The 21,782-nt window shown below is 35.2% G+C and overlaps 4 protein-coding genes across 6 annotated transcripts; 1 reads left to right on the forward strand and 3 right to left on the reverse strand.

Annotated features, from left to right (window-relative positions):
- Nucleotides 1-341: 341 nt before the first annotated feature.
- Nucleotides 342-3,351, reverse strand: LOC111005589 (ras-related protein RABH1e). Of its 2 annotated transcripts, XR_002600753.2 has the most exons (7): nt 3,014-3,351; nt 2,219-2,289; nt 1,726-1,814; nt 1,512-1,623; nt 993-1,083; nt 552-761; nt 342-457 (listed from the first exon to the last, which is right to left on the reverse strand). XR_002600753.2 is itself a non-coding variant. In XM_022277147.2 (6 exons), the coding sequence occupies exons 1-6, from the start codon at nt 3,128-3,130 to the stop codon at nt 618-620; spliced, it is 624 nt and encodes a 207-aa protein (XP_022132839.1). In that variant the 5' UTR covers nt 3,131-3,351; the 3' UTR covers nt 427-617. The 2 variants fall into 2 exon arrangements, 1 of the variants encoding a protein (XP_022132839.1); XM_022277147.2 differs by having other exon boundaries at nt 427-761.
- Nucleotides 3,352-4,122: 771 nt separating this feature from the next.
- Nucleotides 4,123-7,840, reverse strand: LOC111005978 (Nucleotide-sugar transporter family protein). The gene is made up of 7 exons (XM_022277706.2): nt 7,571-7,840; nt 6,562-6,610; nt 6,221-6,447; nt 5,612-5,810; nt 5,365-5,508; nt 5,105-5,179; nt 4,123-4,523 (listed from the first exon to the last, which is right to left on the reverse strand). The coding sequence occupies exons 1-7, from the start codon at nt 7,708-7,710 to the stop codon at nt 4,362-4,364; spliced, it is 996 nt and encodes a 331-aa protein (XP_022133398.1). The 5' UTR covers nt 7,711-7,840; the 3' UTR covers nt 4,123-4,361.
- A 3,168-nt stretch (nt 7,841-11,008) lies between these two features.
- Nucleotides 11,009-16,865, forward strand: ASN2 (asparagine synthetase 2). Its single transcript, XM_088122181.1, has 15 exons — nt 11,009-11,302; nt 11,516-11,654; nt 12,284-12,379; nt 12,478-12,619; nt 12,778-12,873; nt 12,994-13,088; nt 13,336-13,497; nt 14,294-14,374; nt 14,467-14,688; nt 14,820-14,954; nt 15,436-15,516; nt 15,680-15,766; nt 15,873-15,980; nt 16,101-16,401; nt 16,580-16,865. Exons 1-14 carry the CDS (start codon nt 11,223-11,225, stop codon nt 16,329-16,331), a joined length of 1,755 nt encoding a protein of 584 aa, XP_087978307.1. The 5' UTR covers nt 11,009-11,222; the 3' UTR covers nt 16,332-16,401; nt 16,580-16,865.
- Nucleotides 16,866-17,549: 684 nt separating this feature from the next.
- LOC111005849 (hematological/neurological-like protein) lies at nt 17,550-20,222 on the reverse strand. Of its 2 annotated transcripts, none has more exons than XM_022277497.2 (5): nt 19,899-20,222; nt 19,747-19,820; nt 18,986-19,100; nt 18,584-18,898; nt 17,550-17,987 (listed from the first exon to the last, which is right to left on the reverse strand). In XM_022277497.2, the coding sequence occupies exons 1-5, from the start codon at nt 20,019-20,021 to the stop codon at nt 17,694-17,696; spliced, it is 921 nt and encodes a 306-aa protein (XP_022133189.1). In that variant the 5' UTR covers nt 20,022-20,222; the 3' UTR covers nt 17,550-17,693. The 2 variants fall into 2 exon arrangements, with proteins under 2 accessions (XP_022133189.1, XP_022133190.1); XM_022277498.2 differs by having other exon boundaries at nt 17,550-17,966; nt 19,899-20,220.
- Nucleotides 20,223-21,782: the final 1,560 nt, after the last annotated feature.

Genomic DNA, 21,782 nt, shown 5'->3' on the forward strand with positions numbered 1-21,782 from the left:
GTTTATTGATTTCTATAATTTCTTTAAAATGTCTACCGAACATTGACATTTCTATCCATATCAATAAATCCTCCCTAGGAGAAGCAACTTGTTCGTGGAATAAGATCCCTTCTTCAATTCCAAAAGCTCCTGATATCATTCATATTTTGTCAGTCTTTTTCCCTACTCAGTTATTATGCTACTGTTATAGAATTTTTTTAGTATGGAAAAAGTACATAAATTCGGCATCGAATACAGTAGGTGGTGATTCAATGGATTGTTGTCACAACAGCTGAACATTTGAAACGTGAACAGCCTAGCCAAAGAGAATTCTTCTGAATAATATTGAAAATTATAAACAATGGAACAGTTTAAAGTACTCTGAAATTAGATATAGTTGGTCAACTTGTAGAAACCCATCACAAATCCAAAATGCAAATCTCAACATGTGGGAGGACAAAATGATGCTTGATTTGTTCTGCGAGAACGCAAAAAGAATCTAATGGCATACAATATTACAAATATTATATCGTTAGAAAATTTCGAATGTCAATTTTGTTGAACTAACTCACCCGCGAATGATTGCGTTTACTATTTCAATTCTGCAGCATTTTTTATGTATTGAACTTACATATCCTCTAGCATGCACAACCTCCTCCTTGCTGTTCCGCCTGGGATGAATTCACTGCAGGCTTCAAATTTACGTCAACCATGTCCTCCTGCCTTGTAGAAGACAGAGTTTCCATCCCCGGCAGCGCTGCAGCAATCTTACGAAAGAGAGGCTGCAAGATTTGTTTCAAGTCAAAACTACATCCATAAACCAACCAAAAAGGAGCAACTAATGCAAATTTAGCGAGGATGCGTAGTTTCCTGCTTTCACATTTCTAATTCAAATATGTGTTCTTTGGAGAATGCTCCCTGTTTGTATTATAGAGAACAAAAAGGTACAGGCTGGACTTTGGATTTTTAATCTATTGTACTTTTATGTTTCAGAAATCATGGGATAACATTACCTTGATGTTGAATCCAGCTTTGGCACTAGTTTCTATAAACATGACTCCAAACTCACGAGATTTGGCATCACCTTCTTCGATTGAAACTTGCCTGATTTAGTCACGAAGACAGTCGAAGGGCAATAAGAATTGTCAGATTATATATTGAATACAAAATATAGTGTACAAAATTTGGAGATAAAATACTGCAATAAAAGGCAAATAACAACAAAGATCAGCTCAAATTCCATCTTATCATCGCATACAAAAGTGTGCACAGAACTCATGCTCCTAATGCAGCCTCAAAGAAGTTTAGACTCAACCACCCTGCAGTGTACTAAGATATTCACATACAATACCGATCCTAATATATATCTAAAAATTATAGGAACAGTTAATTTCTCACTTTTTGTTTAACAATGTCAATTTTAAGTTACAGAAGTTCGTTCCCTCACCTTTTCTAAAATTATAGGAACAGTTCATTTCTCACTTTTTGTTTAACAATATCAATTTTAAGTTACAGAAGTTCATTCCCCTCACCTTTTCTCAACAAGATCAGTTTTGTTCCCAACAAGAACAATTAGCACATCACTGCCCCGTTCCGTTCGTACCTCCTCAATCCACTTATTAGTGTTCAAGAATGATTGTCTATCTGCATAATAACGTTTTAAACCAAAGTTATTAGTATATCAACTACATCTACCTAGGATGCATCACACAATAAACGGACAGATAACAGAGAGAGAGTACTAACTAGATACATCATAGACTACTACTGCGACAGAAGAATCTCTTATGTAACTTGGAATGAGACTTCTAAATCTTTCTTGTCCAGCAGTATCCCTGTGGAACTAGAGGCATTAGATTTTCAGAAAAAGAAAATCATATGCATATCAATTAACACATAAATGTCGTGTTTGCATATTTATATTGACAAGTAATGTGCAGACTCAGCTTTCTCCCGACAAGTTTATGCAGCAGACTTCATGTTTTATAATTACTATAAACTTTCTCTCCAAGCCAGTGCATGAAAAAAGAGAAAAAACTGAAGCTGTCCCATCTGTGTTTCTCACAATTCCATAAGATCTATTTCTACGGATGTATGCTTCGAGTTGAAAAGAATCAGAAATCTACGTCATGTTGAAAAGAACCAGAATTGTAACTTTAACAGTCAGGATGCTGAAACGAAAACTTATAGGCAATACAATCTTCACTAAATGATCAAAAAAGAAACAAAGACATCATACCAAAGCTGCAATCGAATTGTTCGATCTTCAAGGTACATTGTTTTGGACAAGAAGTCAATTCCAATTGTAGCCTGCATTAAAATTCATGTCAGCATGAAAAAAGGAGGTCCACAAGCCGAGTAAGGATGAAGGTTACTGACGGTGCATGCTAACCTACTGATCACACATTTTGGTCATTCCGAGAGAATTGAGATCTTAGGCGTTTCAAACTACTTAGCCCTGAAATTCATTTTCTTGTTAAGGTGTCAACCATTTGCTCAGCTCTCTCTCTCTCTCTCTCTACAAAATTTAGTGAACGCTAGATAATCTGATAGTGCATAGAATCAACCCTATTAGAAGCAATTTTCCCTTCGTTTTCCTTGTTCTACACAGGTTTTTATACAGATAAACAATGAAACTTTTCCATTGACGAAGAAAGAATACTCTGCACCACCAGATGTGGCTAAATCAAATACTAGTCTTAATCGTTCAATAGTTCTGATAAATAGAAAAAGGATTTATCACTGTAAAGAAATATGCGAGTCGTCAAAAAAGACGTTGACGAAACTCATAAATATAACCGACTACGTTTTCCATGGTGGCCACCTATATAAACACGATTAGAAACAACGCCACATGATCTAGATCCAAATGAATTCCTATAAATTTCTATCCGGATTCAGATATACATGGAAACAGAGATGCGCCAAAACAATCATTTCCACAGGAACACTCCTAATCTAATAGAAATTCCACATCAAAACAGGCGAGAAAAAAAAACGAAGAAAATAAACGCAAGGCAATTAGATAGAGGACCTGATAGGTGGTATCAAACTTGTCGTACATGAAGCGGGTGATAATGCTGGTTTTGCCAACCGATTGATCGCCGAGGAAGACGAGCTTGTACTTGGCGAGAGGAGAAACCGTCGCCATCAAGGCTATACGAGTCTAGCGATGATGAATATTCAATGGGAGATGGCGCAAGAAAATAGATCGAAACCTCAGAAAAGGAAAATGAACGGCGAAAGAAAAATCAGGATTGGGTATCGCCTACAGGTTTTTAAAAGTTCGTTTTCTCTCCGGGTGCCGAACCTGCACCTGCACGCAGGAGAAACCGCCAACGATGACGAAGACCCGAAAGTCAAATGTTTTAAAGTTGAAGCAAGTTACGTTTTTATCCTCCTTGCTTTGCACTCCCTCGACGCGCCAAACTTGATCCTCATCCTTCCCTTTCGGCCTCGGTCCGTTGAGCATTCCTTGCCATGCAATTTCCCAAACCAATGACAATAGTAATACAAATAAATTTGTTACTCCAACCTTTTCTTCTACTTCTACAATTTAAACATTCTATTAGGTCAAATTTAATGGTTATTGGGAGTTAATTCAATAATTTTTATTATATTTTTTTAATACTATAAATGTGGGGAGGGATTTGAACATTCAATCTCACAAAAAGTAGATCTATAATTTTTCTTTTTTGATAAATTATATGACCTATAATGTTGGGCACTTTTATTAATAAATAATATGACCCCACATTGCATTTGCTCAGATGGCGTTACCCGCACTATTTGGTTCTCTCACGTCCACTTTGAGAGTTTCAAATGCCTAATGTGTTTAATACCTTAATTACATTTTGAGAGTTTCAAAGTTTCTATTTTATTTCCCTCAAAATTTAAAGAATATATAGGTTTCTGCAAGTCGTAACATCCCTTATTTCTCGTCTGTTACTTAAAAAAAAAAAAAAAAATCAGAATTACACATTTCTTAACTCTTCGTTTTGTTTCTAATTTTCCAAAACATGTAGAAAATATATTTTTATGTTGTAAAAAAAATTAAAATGACATTGTTTTTAAATTTCTGTGGCTGTTATTTGTATGTTGCTAAAACGTAAAGGCAATCTTCACTTCTATAATCCTCACCCAGACAGAAGAATATGAAATGTTCATATACGTCATGATATCAGCTCGTCACAAGTCCAGATACAAACATCTATGAATTTAAATGTAATCAAGTATTGTACTTCTTAAGTACAATTATCAATCAGATGACAAAAATATGAAAATAATGCTATTCCTGTAGCTTCAACTCTATGATCCATCTACGAATTCCAACCTTGTGTTGGACTGATAAAGTCTCTTGCTCGGTTATATAAAGTCAGAGCCTATGATTCCTTCTTTTTAACTCTGTAGGGGTACTTCTGATATATAGAAATGCTACTGGCCACGAGGGGAAGAGCCACAATGCAAAATAATGAAGGCGGTTTGCCTTCAAATATGAACTGCAGCAATGCTGTCACGATAAGTGCTGACACAATGACGAATCCCTGAAACCATGACGAAGTTTCCCCGAGATAAGTTTACATTAAAAGAAAAATTGTATTAGCATCTCACCATCAAGTTAAATTGAAATATTTTTTTGGCCCATTGTCTAACATTCAGTTTTTGTGTATATATGTAAGTATCCAGGCCTAGCACACACTTAACTAATCTCATGGGATGATAACGTTTGAAAATTCATAAGATTTTAATATTCTATATGAGTGGGTGGTCACTATGAGGTTTGAACTCAATCTTTTTACTTTTCTTTCACATGCCCAATACTTGGGTGATTGTCCATTTTGCCTAATGCTGAAGGAAAAGAAGAAAGGGGGAAGGAAAAAAAGAGGAATGTTTTTTTTGCTCGCAGCAGCATCATGCAAGTTATAGACCCTAATTAACATTATCTTGAGTGAAAACCTAGTCAATCAAAAAAAGCTTATTTCGAACTTGGAGGAAGAGAGAAATTATGCAGCATGAATTTAGAGCATGCTCATGGTGAGTTTGAACTGTGTTAAGGAGGTTCGAATCCTTGGAGATTATGTTAAAAATCAATCTTAAGGGTTAAAAAGACCAACGTGAAACTTGCCTTTCGAACACCACCAGCCCTACTTGTAACTATGCCAACAAGGATTCCACCAAGAGCATTGAATAAGACTGGAATCTGAAACAAAATGACAAAAAATAAAACTGTAAACTATAGTAGATCAAAATGATACAGCATGGCCTTGCGCAAGGATGACATGCACAAAAACGTGGTAGATCAAAACGAGTCATTGAAATTAACTAATCAGAAATGGTCTCCAACTCAAAGAAGACCTCATATATGACAGTGAGATATATAATTACCATAGTGAGAGGAGTCCAACCATAGAAAAACCCATGCTGTCTGATAGCTTCTCCATCAGGAGACTTATATGTACTAGCAAATAAGCACAGAATTCCAACTATAGACATTTCTACAGTCATCAAGTATGATGAGTGTTTCTTAACCTGCGATAGAAGGAAAACACTTCATTAGACAAGAGCAAACACATAAGAACAACATTGTTTCTTGGAGGTTGATATCTAAATAAACAAAAAGATCCCCACAAACCTGCGAAGCCCATTGACACAATGCGGAAGCCAAACCGGAGAGCACAGAAGCAACCAAGACAGGAATAATCCCATGAAATAAAATTCGATCAGGATTGCCATCACCAGGACCCTTACTAGATCCTTCACCTATACTTAGAAGAACAGCAGCAACAATCAGCAAAAATAGAGCCCCAATTTGCTGAACGGACTGCCTCTGCCTATACATAAAACCCAAATGAGTAAGATGTCAAATAGTTTCTGATCTGAAGCTTAAATCAAAAGTGGTTACAGTACATCACTAGATGAACTGCACCCAGTCACAAATGGAGATGGGAAAATCTAGGACATGCATTGCCTCAAAAATCATTGGCCACTGTCATAGCAGATCTTATGGAACAACAGATCCCCTCCCTCCAAAACAACAACATCGAAGGAGGGGAAATATACATATTGCAACAAAAGAAAATTTTAAGGTAGCAAAGAAGTCTTTCATAGTACAGCATATAACAATTAATCATCAGTCAATTTTATCAATAAATAAATTTCCAACTATGGTAATGAAAGCCTGAAGAAACATGATGTTCTATTATGATTTATGAAAAGGACAGAAGAAGCATTTGGGACATACCTGAGTAACAAATACGTACATACAGCAGTAAAGAGTATTTTTGTTTGGTTCAGCATTGAGAAAGTTAGAGAATCAAGATTCTTGTAAGCTATCTGCAGCAGACTATTTTGTAATGCATAAATAATTGCAGGAAGTCCTGAAGCAGTCAATGCACCAACGACAGTCCACTCACTAAAAGTTTTCTTTAAACTACCTTCTTTGGCCATGAAACTCAGGGCACATATGACCTGCAAAACATATAAAAATGCACTAAGATATTAGTGCAAAAAGTAGACCCTCTTCATAAAATAAGCAAAAATAATATTACAGAAATGGAAAAGAAATATGTCGTACAGTAATACCTTAACTATCTCACAAGTTAAGACGGATGAAGTCACAATAACTTCTCGTCTGCAGGGAGATTCATATGAGTTAACATAATGCACATGCCAGAAGTCATTACCATTATATGACAGAAAAAAAAACCAAGATAAATTCAGATCATACAAAGAAAGGGGGGTGCAAGTTGCATACAACAGTTAACAATTGGCAATATGAATTCATGAAAATAAGTCAAAATTCATAATTTTATGGTGGAAATGAAGGACTAAGATGATACCACTGTAGGAACAGAATCCTAAGCATCAGAAAGTAGAAACAAATATCGCGTAGTTTAGAAATGAGGCAACCATGGATAACACAGTGCACGGCTGGAAAGAAAAGTATAATTTGGTCAGAGTTACACATATGTACACCACAATAGCAGCAAAGCTACAAGCTCATATTGGAATCCCAAATAACTTCAGGAGGCGAGGACATGATGCATCCTCCCTGGACCCTGTACGCCTACCAAACACGTGAAATATTTTAACATAATCCCAACGCTTATCCAATCGACATTAATATGGAATATATCCATGGCGAATCCTGCAATGCGATGAGTAGCTCCAGAAGCCAAAAACACGCGCAGAACTAATAATTTGAGTCACCCCAACTTGAATCCTCATAACCAATCTATACACAACACCAATTCCCAATTCATTTAACAGCGTCCTCGATAGTAAATCATTTTGCTCGCACACCTTGGCAACAGGTTTCATAGTGAAAAATACCGCCAACAGAAATTGTAAAAACTATCCATCATAACAGCGAGTCTCAAATTCAACACGTGTTGCTTGTCCGACGAGCGAATACATAAAACACATAAACACGTGAATTTCAAATGCTAAGAACCATTAGGGGTTGAGTTCAAATTCAGACAGATTGTGCAAATTCCAGATAAATCTTTTCTCATTCATCCTTCTCCAGAACCGATGTTAATTCAAACAAGTACAAAGATTGAAAGGACAGAAAAAAAAAATGAGAGAGTACCTGGTAAATCGCTTGGAGATTAGGGGTTGAGCTCCATACTGTAGAGCGAGTAAAATGGAGTAAAGAAAGATTCTCCCGCTCATTTTATCGGCGCTCATGGCGGCATCTTTGGGCCTTTTCTTTGCCGCCGCCGACGCCATCACTGCAACCTCTCGGAGTCTCTTCCGAATTCAATTGGGAAACCGAGAGGGGACGCCGATTTGGTAGTCGTTACGACGTCGTCTCCGCAAGACACCTTGTCCCGCGAAACCGAATAAAGAGGAAGTTGCTGTTTTTACCTCATGCTTAAGGTTTACGACTCGTTTTTACTAAAAATAAAAATAAAAATAAATAATAGAAAATTTACAACTTGTCTTTTGGGATGATTATATACTTTACCCAAAAAAAAAAAACGGCATGCGTTATAGTTAGTAATGACATATAGAAATTTATAGACAAGACAGCTTCAATTTCTAATTTGATCGTGTTCATTCTAATTAGTATTTTAAATTGATTATAGATATTTTTTTCTCAAAAAAATTGATTATAGATATTTGGTCTGATTACAGAGTTAAATGCTATTAAATGACAAAAATAAATCATGAGTGGTTTGGCAGGGAAATAATGAGTTGAGAATGATGTTAGTTAAATAAAATAATATAATGGCTATACAAGTGAGATACAATATATTTTCTCCTATTTTGAGGTAAAATTGGATATTTTTAGAAATCCTCATTTTTACTCTCTTAAATAAAAAATAGATGGGATATAATAAATGAAGTTGTAGATGTATTCCATCATATTCCGATTTAATAATACATGATCATCTCTAATCCCTAATCACTCTATAATGACGAAGAATCCAAATTTGTTAGAGAAAAAAAGTGAATGAAAGTTTTTTTATATTATTCCAGTGAACCAACCAAGAAAAATAATATACTAAAAGATAAAATTACTTCTAATTTCTTTCAGAGGAACTAGTAATGTGGACAACAATTGAAGATACATCTTCTCCTGCCGGGCTTAAAAAGGGAAAGTTAGAGTACCAAGACACATGGAAATACAATTTTGGAGGCCTCTAACATATCACTGGACCGATTCATCTTACGATGAACATGCACAAAAGAGCAAGATGCAAAAATCAATAACTTTAGTCTTTTAACGTCATGAACATCCTTAAATTTAAAATTGTCATCTGAATAATAGTGGCATGAGTTAATTTTGATTTTGAGTTACTTCCAATTTGAATGTCTTGTTTTTTTAAATATTAAATTGTGATATAAACTTTCATTTCTTAAGAAAATAGATTAAGGTTGAACTTGACCATTTGGTTAACAAAATATAAACAAACTTATTTAAAACAGGAATTGAAAAAAAGGCAGCTCCACTATCCCCAAATAATAATGTGCCTATCATATAAATAAACATTATTTGATTCCTCGTAAAGGAGGATGTCATCCCAACTTGAAGCCTTAAGCCCATTGAGCCTCAAATTACTTAATTTAATTTCTATTTTTGTATTGCTTAATAATTATGTTGTTTTGAACTTTTTTATGTTATTTTATTGTAGTAGCTTGTCAATGTGTAGTTTATTAGTATATTCGCTTAACTTAGAGATAATGAGTTCAAACATCATAATGGTCATCTACATGAGATTTAATATCTTACGAGTTACCTACAACTAAATGTAGTAGAATTAGACGGTTATCACGTAAGATTATTCGAGATACGCGCAAATTTGACTCAGACACTCATGAATATAAAATATATAAAAAAAAACTATATTTTGACTATTTAACGAGGAATTCTTTAATTTTTTCAGCACATGAGATATTGAGAGATTCTATCTACCATTTTTTCCCTTTTCTTTTCTCTATAGTTTACAAGCTTCATTGCCAATTTGTATTTATTGTTTTGTATTTCCAGGATTAGAGCATAAGTTTTTTTTTTTTTTTTTTTTTCATTCCTGCCCCTTCCCCACTTAAATGAAAAGTATTGTCATTCTAACTTGCTAACAATAAGATATTTCATTTAGATTACACATGTTTATCATTATTTTTTATTAATATAGGCTCATATACTGATAGATTTGTGTGTAGTTTGTTTTTCAAAATAATCTCTACAGATTAGCTAAGGATCGGGATTTACGCATATTTTAATTTATTGTTCATAACCTTATAGTTAAACCATAACAATTTTTAGTTAAAAAGAAAAAAAAGAAAAAGAATCACTCATGACATAATTACTCAAAGAAGCTATATTTAAAAACAATTATGCAAATATATTTGCATTCATCTTTTTTAACTAAATTTCCCAAATCTAAAATATCCTATAGGTTATATACTCGCAGATGTCGCAGATGTCTTTATAAATGTGTATATGTAAATAGATTAAAGTGATGATTATTAAAGTGAGTACATCTCAATGGTGATTGACATATATCCGAATAGGTTGTGAGTTCAATCCTCCACCACACATGTTATACTAAAAGTGATGATTTCGTAGAGATGGTTTATAATGATGTTTGGTTATGAGAGAAAATTAGTATATAATATAATGTCTCAAATAAGGACTCTAAATACCCTATTTGTGACGATAGTTTAATGATATAATAAACATGTTTCACGTCAAAAAAAAAAAAAGAAAGATATATGTGTATGTGATACTTTTACTCGTGGTATTCAAGCTTATATAAGACTCTTACTTAATGTTGATAACTTTTTCCTTTGAAAAAAAAATAAAAAGGAAAAGAAAAACCATTCGTGTTGGATAATATTTTCTAGGTAACCTAACCTAGAGTAGCTACAATTTATCCTGCATTTTTAAGCGTATTTTAGTAGTTAAGATGTAGTCAAATTATCATCTCCTAATAATATGTAAAGTTCCATACATAAAAAAAATTACAATGATTTGTAAATGCTTCCCAATTTGTTATATATATATTTATTTATTTAATCATGGCAAAGATGGAGAATTGAACCATTAAATTTTAGGATGTTAATAGATATTTTATCTACTGATTTATGGTTGAATTGACATGTTTCTTTTTTAGCAAGCAATGCAATCAACAACTAAGCAACAATAGTCAATTGAACATAAATCAACATGTTAAGATATATATATTCAATTAGAAGGTCCCAAGTCCGAATGTATTCTTCGATTCAATATTTCACCAACAAATCGTTGTAAAGAAAAAATATGGGACGGACAGTTGTACTTGATGTTCTCATAATCGAAAATGGTCTTAATCAGCTGAGGTTGACAAGTCCTTGGTATTATTGTTCTTGATCAAATCTTTTTTTTTCTCTCTCTCTTTTTTTACATTTTAGTATCATAGAAAAATTTAAATCGCCTTTTTAACTGATTTCTACAACTGTTGAAGTCTGACACCAATTGCAAGATTTTGACCGGTTTAGATCCCGTGACTGTGGCAAAATATTAATTTGAAATTCCCGAATCCAGGTCTCGTATCAACGGCCGAAACCCTAAGCATTACATAAATTTAAATTGCAGTAATTGGATAGAGAATCTTGTGGGAATTGGGTCAGAATCAACGGCCGGGATCGAAAGCTTTTATAAAGCAGGCAAACCACTGCGATTCCGCAGCCTTACCTTTGATTCTCCATCCCCTTCTTCAGAGTTGAGCTTCTGAGTGGACAGGGGAGCTTCGGTCATGTGTGGAATCCTCGCAGTTTTAGGCTGCGCCGACGGCTCTCAGGCTAAGCGTTCCCGAATCATCGAATTGTCTCGGAGGTCATTTTCCTCACATTTCTTTCTCTGTAATCGCCTTGGTATTTTGACATTGATGCCAATGGAAAATAAGCGTTATGAATGTTTGACAATATAAAAGCGCCGCATTTGTTTTATGATTCCTTTTGTTGTTTGTTCTCTTCCCTCTTCGTCTGAAGTGAAACAGTGGATTATTTTATATTAATTTGTGGGGTTTTAATCTGTTTGGAACTGCAGGTTGCGCCATAGAGGTCCCGATTGGAGTGGTTTGCATTGTTTTGAGAACTGTTATCTTGCTCATCAAAGATTAGCTATTGTAGACCCCACTTCCGGGGATCAACCCCTTTACAACGAAGACAAGACCGTCGTTGTTACAGTAAGGATAAATGGATGCCATTTCTGCAAATATACTTTCTCATATCATTTAATTATGCCGTCATGTCGTTTAATTTTCATTGCTTTTGTTTCTGGTTTCTGAAGAAAAAACTAAGCTTGTTTCAAACATTTGGCAGAAAGACCTGATAATCAGCATCAAGTTTGGTCAAAGTGTGTGAGAATTGATCAAGAACTATTGTTTTTTTATTGTGCACTTTACCGAGTCTGGATAAAATTTACCATATACCGTTTGTCATTTTTAATGATAGTGTGAACCACCAATACAAGTTTATTTGTGGGCATATACATGGTTTGCTTAAAATTTAATGTGTTATAAATTGTTCTTCAATCTTTAATACTTTTTACTGTGTATATAATTGATGATATGATGCTCCCCTTATTTCTCAATGAAGGAACTATTAGGTTTTCCTTAGTACCGAGATATGTTTTGCAATCTTAAATTAGGCTCACTTGTTTATTACGTTTAAATATTGTTTTGTTTAAGACTTTTGATAGAAGCATTTTTTGGTTCCTAGATGGCATACTCTATCTTAAGATTGTGCTGTCTGTATTTACTCTATGTTAGTAACTAATAACTTAGTTAAATTTGAATTTTGAACCATGTACTAGGTTAATGGGGAGATCTACAACCACAAGGAATTGAGAGAAAAGCTCAAGGGTCATCAGTTCCGAACTGGCAGTGACTGTGAAGTGATTGCACACCTTGTTAGTAGCCAAGAACTTACTGAAATAATTTTTCCATGCACCTATGCGTTCCTGCTATTAGTTTGTTCTGTTCTTAACTTAATACTTATCTTTTCCAGTACGAAGAATATGGAGAAGAGTTTGTGGACATGTTGGACGGCATGTTTTCCTTCGTCCTTCTTGATACTCGTAATAAAACTTTTATTGCAGCCAGGGATGCTATTGGGATCACCCCACTATATATGGGATGGGGTCTTGATGGTATGTAATTTCACATTGTATATGTGACTCACAACCTCAAGTTGTAGTGAGAAAACTCTCCAATTGATAATTAGTGTTCATTTATACGTATTACTGCTTACATTTTTACTGATTGTCGATTGATCTCTGAAAATATATGGCTGCTACCTTCTTGCCAGGATCAATCTGGTTTGCTTCTGAAATGAAAGCTCTAAGTGATGATTGCGAGAGATTCATTTCTTTTCTTCCTGGGCATATATATTCTAGCAAAGAAGGTATGCATCTTTTGTTTTCCCGAATCATATGGTTTACTCTACTTTTTTCCAGTTTTCACGAAGAGTAATGTTATAATCCATGAGATTCGTTACTAAATGGTGGATTTTAAATGTTTTTAGGAGGATTGAGAAGATGGTATAACCCTCCGTGGTACACAGAGATGGTACCATCAGGTCCATATGATCTTTTGGTTCTACGCAAGGCATTTGAGAAGGCGTGTTCTGGACTTACACTTATTAGTTTAACATACTATGTCATCTTCTTCGAGGAGTTTTATTTAACACAGTAGTTTTTCAGTTTTAATGTGATGAGATTGCTACCATTGTTAGTGTTTGATGTTTACTGTTTTACAAGGACTTTTATATGAAAACCTGCTGTCTTGCTTGATTGACGAATCATGCAATGTCTCATATGCTAAGATTTTCTGATTTTAAGCTTTCCTCTATATTTTTATGGTGTAGGCTGTTACTAAGAGACTTATGACAGATGTGCCCTTTGGGGTCCTTTTATCTGGAGGATTGGATTCATCACTAGTAGCTGCTGTTGCCTGCCGCCATTTGGCTGATTCTGAAGCAGCTCGTCAGTGGGGGTCACAATTACACACCTTTTGCGTTGGCTTGAAGGTTAGATAATGAGGGAATTAAGCATATATTTTACTTGAAATCGTAAAACATTTTCTTCGAAGGGTAACCCTCGGCCCTCGGTAATAGGTTTTTTCTGTTACATTCTTTTTAACATTGTGGTTGGTTTATTTCTTTGCAAAATTTAATTATTTTTTATAACAAATATGTTGTTTGATGAACGAATGAAATGCTCTACTATTGACATATAATTTTAGTAAATTTTTACATGTAATCATTGAAAGATGAAATTACTTTAAATTAGTGGTTGGAAGCTGTTTAAAGAGCATGCCCCCGAGTGTCTCTACCAGCATATCTGGATTATTGTCATAATCTTAACTTAAGACATGCCTTCATTTTTTAACTGTTCTCTACCAGCATAATTTTACTTGGATATGGGGACTTAATGGGACTTTAAACTGAGTGTTGTTGCCTTCTCCGTCTTATCTGTTTGCTTTTGGAGATTCCCATGTGTTCCCATTCAGTATCATCTAAATACTTACTTTCAGTTTTATTGCCCAACTATTTCTTTTGCGTGAAGAATTGATTTTCAGTTTGGGTTTTGGCACATCCATGCAAAGGCAGTCTCGCACTTGTGTTTTCAAAATTTAACAAGGGATCTTGTCTATGGTGTCAATTAAATTTTTTTTTTCCGCATAACCAAAATTTCAAAGTCTTGAGAAAAGAATTTCTAGAATGGGTTGTTTATTTGTTGCCCCAGTAAATGTTGTATAACTAGACCCCGTTTGATTCAATCATACTTCTGTTGACTTATGTTTGTTACTTTTACTATATCCAGGGTTCTCCCGATCTTGGTGCTGCTAGAGAGGTAGCCGACTACCTTGGAACTCGTCATCATGAGTTTCACTTTACGGTGCAGGTAACTACTTTTTTTTGGGATCAGTTGAAAATCCTTTTTTCAATGTTCACCACCAAAATAATGTGTTTGTGCTTTGTTCCCTTCCATATCAGGAAGGCATAGATGCGCTTGAGGAAGTGATTTACCACATTGAGACATACGATGTGACCACTATCAGAGCTAGCACACCCATGTTCCTTATGTCCCGGAAAATCAAATCTTTGGGGGTGAAAATGGTTCTTTCTGGAGAAGGTTCTGATGAAATTTTTGGAGGTTATTTGTACTTCCACAAGGCACCAAACAAAAAAGAGTTTCATGAAGAAACATGCAGAAAGGTATACCTCCTCGCCCCCCCCCCCCCCCCCCCCCATTTTTTTTCAATACATTGAGATAATAGATGGGAACAGTTATTCATGCTGTAGTGTTTTTTTACTTGTTCTAATTTATTTTCTTTTGATGATATCAGATTAAAGCTCTTCACTTATATGACTGTTTGAGGGCCAATAAATCAACCTCAGCATGGGGTGTTGAGGCTCGTGTCCCTTTTCTTGATAAAGAATTTATAAGCACAGCCATGAGCATGGATCCTGATTGGAAAATGGTATACTTTTTTTTTTAGTTTTCATTCTTGATGAAAAATTTTGGTAGCTTGAGCATGTTGAATTGGCCCCACTATTTACTTTTTTTGAGTTGAACGTGTCTCATCAGTGGACAATTTACTATTTATTGCATAGAAAAAATAGAAAATGTAAGTGATCAATAGGTTAGGTCCTATTATTTTCTGGAAAAGTAGTGAACATTCAAAAGAGAAATATTCTGGTAATAAGATAAATATAATATTTACCTTTGCATGTTTTCTTTTTTTGGGTATTCAATTCTTTAGCTCATGTCACTTAACTGTTGTTATCTAATTGTGGGAATTGTCTTCGCTTAAGTTTGAGCTCTTAAGTGATTGAATTAATTTTGTACTATCTGATTACATCTCTATCATAAAGCTCTCTTGTACAAGTACTATTGGAGCTGTTATTATCAATGAAGACAATTTGTGACGTTAATTACTTGCCATACATTTTTTACTGCAGATCAGGCGTGATCTTGGGAGAATAGAGAAGTGGGTCTTGCGCAATGCATTTGATGACGAGAAGGAACCATATTTGCCCAAGGTAGCTTCTGTCTTTGCAATGTGTCCACTGAATCAGACATGGACCCCATGCTTAGCATGTTTCAGTTGTTTCTTTCGTCTTTTTTAACCGAGGCATTGAATCGTTATGTGTTCTTTATCCAAGGAAGAATATTGAATTTGCCCCACCCCTCCCTGCTTTATAGCACATATTGTACAGGCAAAAGGAACAATTCAGTGATGGTGTTGGGTACAGTTGGATTGATGGTCTGAAGGACCACGCGGAGCAACAAGTAAGCTTTATCTCAAAACTGTCTCACTATTTTTGCTGTATTTAACATATTCAGATTGTCTTTGCTTAAGGAGTAAGGTGAAATAATGCCGCTTTGCCCTCATCAGGTGACTGATGCAATGTTGATGAATGCGAACTTCGTCTACCCAGAAAACACTCCTACTACAAAAGAAGCATATTACTACCGGACAATATTTGAGAAATTCTTCCCTAAGGTGCTGTTTTCTTTTGTTTTTATGACACGAATGGAGTGTGTATTTCCCCAGTCTTCTGATCAGGCTTCCTCATTCTATTTAAGCAAAATACTGATGTATTAGTTTCTCAATTTACAACAGAATGCTGCTAGATCGACTGTCCCAGGAGGTCCAAGTGTGGCATGCAGTACTGCAAAAGCAGTGGAATGGGATGCTGCATGGTCGAAAAATCTCGATCCCTCTGGTCGTGCTGCCCTCGGTGTTCATGTAGCTGCATATGAGGAAAAGCTGAATGCTAAAATTGCTACTGCACTGAATGACTCTCCCCAAGAAATTCAAGTAACCCTCGAGAAAGCTGCAGCCGTAGTATAGTGCAACTGTTCCCCATACTAGTTTGTGGCATGCTTATATCAAGAATGGAGTTCATTCTCCAAGGCAAAAGGTAAATCATATTACTGTTTGTTTCAGTTAATATATTTCTTAATTGTAATTACTTCTCGCTCTAATCCAATCCAGATAACCATCAATTACACCATTAATGCAAAGCTGAAACTTGATGATTTATTGCCTTCTAAAGCTCTAATTCGTTATGCTAACTGTACCTCTTAATGTTTCGACAGATGACTAGTTGTGAAAATTTTCGGGAAGACGAAAGTGGGAATCTGGTTTTTACTGTTCAAATGTAGCACAAGTTCCCCTTCCCCCGCTAGTGTTTTTTTTAAGGCTTGGTTTTTGTTTCCTTGTTTGTAACTGAATGTTACTACAGCGACATGATAAAATAAGGGTAATAGTTAGTGTTTAATGTAGTATCCTTTTTTTTAGTACGTTTAATGTAGTATCCTTAAACGAATCTTCTTTGTCGTTTCTTTCTTTTGAAGTTTTATCAGTAAATCCAAATTTTATATATGTAGTTCATAGTCAGCAAGACTCGTACACTCGCATGTTCTTTGGTTCTATTGATTCGTATGGTTCAGACATTGGTTGCTGTTTGATTTGACCTTGCTTTTAAATCATTATATAATATTCTAATTGCAAATGTGTAATATGTTTGCTTCAAAACTTGAGATTGTTTTCAACTTTCAAATGTTCCAAATTTGAGCAGTGGATTAAGTTTAATTTTAGTTCTACTTTTATCCAACCGCAGATTTGAAGGACTATAATAAGTCTAGTTATACATCTTTAAAGAAGAGTATAAATTCAATTATTAAGTTATTAATTTCATTTCTAGAATCTATTTTTATGAAATTCAAGCTTCAATATTAAATCTCACCCAACGAAGTTCAGGGATAAAATATAATATTTTCCTTCAAATTTTCATACAATCTCTTTCTTACCTCTCGAATGAGAGAACGGAACAAATCTCAAATCTCCATGCAAAGGCTAAGAGTCAAAATATAAATTTCTAAGATGGTGTAAACGTTTCATGAAAATGCAAAGAAAAAGTGTCTTTTAAAAAAAAAAAAAATTTAGATGAATTATTCATAAAGCAAAAAGTTAAAAGAAAAGTAGACAACAATCAATCAAGTCAACGCCTGGAACTCCTACTATCAAAACTAGAGATTTTAAACAGAGCACACAGCAACCTTTGGCTAACCAAGTCAAGTCTCTCGTGATAGGCTTCGTCATAGGCTTCAAAGTGCAATTGATCAGTAAAATAACATTAAAAGTTCAAGTAGAAACACATCTTGACAATAATGTCCAACATTTCAATGCAATGCAAGTTAGTAACTAAAATTAAACCAAGGATATGGAGCTTTCTCCACCGGGCGGTTTACGAACTCCTCCGAAGTAGTCTCTCGATTCTGCCTTCCCGTCAGCAAAGATGTCGTTGCCGCTCATCTCCCTTAGCTTGGCTGAGCTCAGTGATTTCTCAGACGAACCCGGTGGAGCGTCTCCTTTAAATATATCGTTACCAGTCAACTCTTGAAACTTCTGGTTGTGTAGTTTCTTAGCTGTCTTCATAACTGGTTCTTCACCGAACAGGATATTACTCTGCCCTCCAGCAGGCTGTGAAGATGGACAAGCCACCTTATTTTGAGTTTTTATGGCTCAGAAGCAAGGATATGAGAGATGAAGTCAAGACATAGAGAAATTTACTCCCAATCTAGAACAACTCGCTAGAATAAAGGAAAGAAGTAATCATGGGATGAATTAGATTGGAAAAAGCACTTCAACATTCATTAACGTGGGGGATTCAACATCTGAGCTCAATGTTTCAATCAAGTTTAAAAAGACTATCAAGATAGGGAGATAAAAAAAAAAGAGACGTGAATGAACAGCAAGCGGGGGATTCAACATCTGAGCTCAATGTTTCAATCAAGTTTAAAAAGACTATCAAGATAGGGAGATAAAAAAAAAAAGAGACGTGAATGAACAGCAAGCAATCTTGTCAATGCTAAGGCAAAAAAGAGACGTGAATGAACAGCAAGCAATCTTGTCAATGCTAAGGCTAAAAAGAATCCTGCAGCCTTGACTCCAGAGAGTAAACAAAAACATAAGTTAATTCATAAGAAATGTGCACAATTCAAAAACAGCTTAAATTCCTCGGCGAAGACGAACAAGAGCGAAAACAAAGACAATCATAGAAGAAGTATATTCGAGGTTATGGTAAGAAGTAAACTCACATTTGAAACTTTAACTGATGTTCTCAGAGTCCGAGGTGCAGGTTCACCCATGTCTTTGCTTTCTTTCGACTCCAAGCTCCGAGCAGCCGCTAGTGATCTCGGTGTTATTTCAGGAGGAGCTCCGAAGATGTCGTGTCCACTAAGCTCCTTGTTCTTTGCATCTGATATCTGCTTCTTACTCCTGGCATCAGATTCACTCTGCAGTGTTCCACTTAACTCACGTTGCTTTGCCACTTCTGGAACTGAGCTAGGCTTTTTGGCAGACACCCCCTCTTCAGCAGCAAAAGATATTTGGCTAACTCCGTTCAAAGTTTGCTGGAACCATCCAACGATTTCAAAGAATTAAAAAGGGTTCTTCTAAATTTTGATGCATTTCCAAGTGGGCATGATATCATTACTTACCTGATACATCCGCAGCCCTGTTTTGTTATCTGCTTCCGAGGTACCCCCTTCACCATTAGCTGCAAATATTCCACTTCCGGTCATCTCCTTCATTTTATACCCTGAACAATTCTTCCTGAAAATGGTGGGGGATAATTTTAATTTGGTTAAATTATAAGTCGTTCCCTTCACCTTTCGTGGTTTTTGTCTAAATTTAGACAACTTCAAAAATGCCTAATAGAACTATAAGACTTTTTTTTTTTACTTTAAGGCCTATGTGACACAAATTTGAAAGACATGGGCCTATTAGGAACAATGCTGAAAGTAAAAACGATAAAACTGAAAATTTAGAGATAAAAAATAGCAATAGGTCATAACTCATGACGTATATGAACTGTTTGACTGTTTGAGGAACAGGATTGTAGCCCATCAATTAAACAGAACATGAGTAAAGCAACACAGAACAGAAGAAGGAAATATTACAAGATAGATTCCACCAATGGTATGGTGTGAGAGCAATAAATATGAATTAATTGTTTCTTAAATGTTCTCCAGATGCTAGAACAAGGAACAGTAAGGAAATCAGCTACAGAACACAAATCAAAAAGAAAAATAACATAACTGGGAGATCTGATCAGCTGTGGGTTTCAATTTCAAACAAACAGCAACACAAAATAAGTAAATTAAGGAAAATCAGCTCAGACATTGTAATAGCTTCATCACAACAATCACATCCCTGATTTTTTTGGGGAAATTTCTAGAACGGAGGAAATGGATCTTACTTTTTCAACAAGCTCTCAGCTTCTTCATCCGTGAGCTGACCTCCCTGGAGCACTTTGCTGATTCTATCGGACGGCTGAGAATGTACCATTCAAAAGCCTCAAAACCAAGCTGCCCCAAAGCTAAAGAATGGGGGTAGAGAAAGAGGGTGTACCTGGTGGGAGCGAGCGGCGGAAGCGGAGACGACGGGGGAAGATTCCGGCGGGGGAACCTCCGACCAGGTGAGCAGATCGGCGGTGGACGGGCGAGGTTTTGCCGATGATTTGGTTCTCTCCATTCTGTATCACACCCACAGTCACACAGTGTTTTGTTTTCTGCTGGAACTGAACTAAAGTGGGGTTGTAAGGTTAAGGGGAAGTGGAAAAGATATTGTTTTCGATTTTGAAATGGGGGAATTGGAATTGGGATTCAATTCAAAATAAGGAAGCGATAAAAGAGAAGATCTTGGATTTTGAAAAGCAAAGCAACAACCATTGGGAAATTGGTTCACTTTATTTATTAATAAATATGGGGCTTCGGCTGGTGCTGGCGCTGGCTGTCACGTGGACGGACACGTGCTCCTTTTCCCTATGCTGGACTTGGATTTGGACCATAATTTTCACAAAGAAGAACACCAAACATAATATTAAAATTACAAACTTCTGACAAAATTAAACATACACCATAAAACGATAATGTATACACCCATAACTTTTCATTAATCATTATACCTCTATAATAATCATGATAATGTATTAAAATGAACCATGTTTGTAATTAAATAGAAAAGCTTGACTAAATCTTCGCTTGCATGATATACTCTTTGTGTCCATCAAAAAGGAAAAACAAAGGGTTCCCTCCCAAAAGTCCAGAAAATAGATGGTTTCTTTGCTAAGAAAGAGCGAATATGAAAGATAGAAACACCCCTCTTTAACAAGATTGATTCTTGACAATTTTAAGTAAATTATAATCTATCGTACGGACTGACAGAATAGTTGAAGTGAATGAGACTGATTAAAGTAAGACAAATAGCTAGCTCATCCAATCGAGCCCCATCAAAGCTATAAGAGGGGGAAGTAGCACAAGGCCAACATCAACGAGATTTTGATTTTGATTTTCAGGTCCCACTGAACTAATTAAGGTGTTGATTCTATTTTCAATCCACAATTTGGCTTCACTAATCTTCAAAATGGCAAAAAGTTGTACGAACTTCACCCACCAAATATATACTAGAAACTTCTAGAGTTATCCACACAAGTAGTTATCTATAGATTTATTTAGAAGTTTGTAAATAAATAGGTAAATAAAAGACTTTAGAATTATCTAGTTTTTTCCTAGGTTCCAAGAAATTCTAGAGAATTCCTTTGGATAAAAATAAATTAATATGTATTTAGAGAACTCCCTGACTTTTTAGAATTCTCCATAGAGTTCTCTCAAACACCTATAAATTGAGGTGTTATCCCATTTTATGTAATCAAGAAAAGCCGAAATTTAAATTAAGAAAGCGTCAAAACACAATATTAAAAGTTTTTCTCCATATTTGTCTCTTCATTCTAAATAATCCCCTACATTCTTTTATTGCCTCCAACACACTGACATCTCCCAAAATTATTCTTGCTACCTTTGCAGAAGAGAAAAAAAAATCGTCCTTGGTTTTGTTTTGCAGCTTGCATGCTGTGGGTTTATATCCACTTACAAACACCTTTTGAGTTTCTAGACCTGAAAATTTTGAATCACCAACTTTTTTTTAGATTAAAAAATAATTTTGATTTCTATACTTTATAGTCTTCATGCATTTTCAAATCGGTAACGGTTTAGTTCTTGAATGTAATAATTTAATCTTTTAATTTAAAGTTGATAACAATTTAGTTTCTATAGCGAAATTTTTTGTTAAATTTTTTTATATATTATATATAGATCCCTAAATCGATTAGGGAACAAATATATTTATAAAATTACAAATTACAAAGATTAAATTGTTAGAGGATAAATATCTCCACTTAATTTTCACCCTACAATAATTCACTTGCATTACTACGTCAATTGTGGTTTTTTTTTC

This window comes from Momordica charantia (genome assembly GCF_013281855.1).
Source record: "Momordica charantia cultivar OHB3-1 chromosome 1 unlocalized genomic scaffold, Mcharantia_2.0 BLBB01000001.1, whole genome shotgun sequence".
NCBI lineage: Eukaryota > Viridiplantae > Streptophyta > Magnoliopsida > Cucurbitales > Cucurbitaceae > Momordica > Momordica charantia.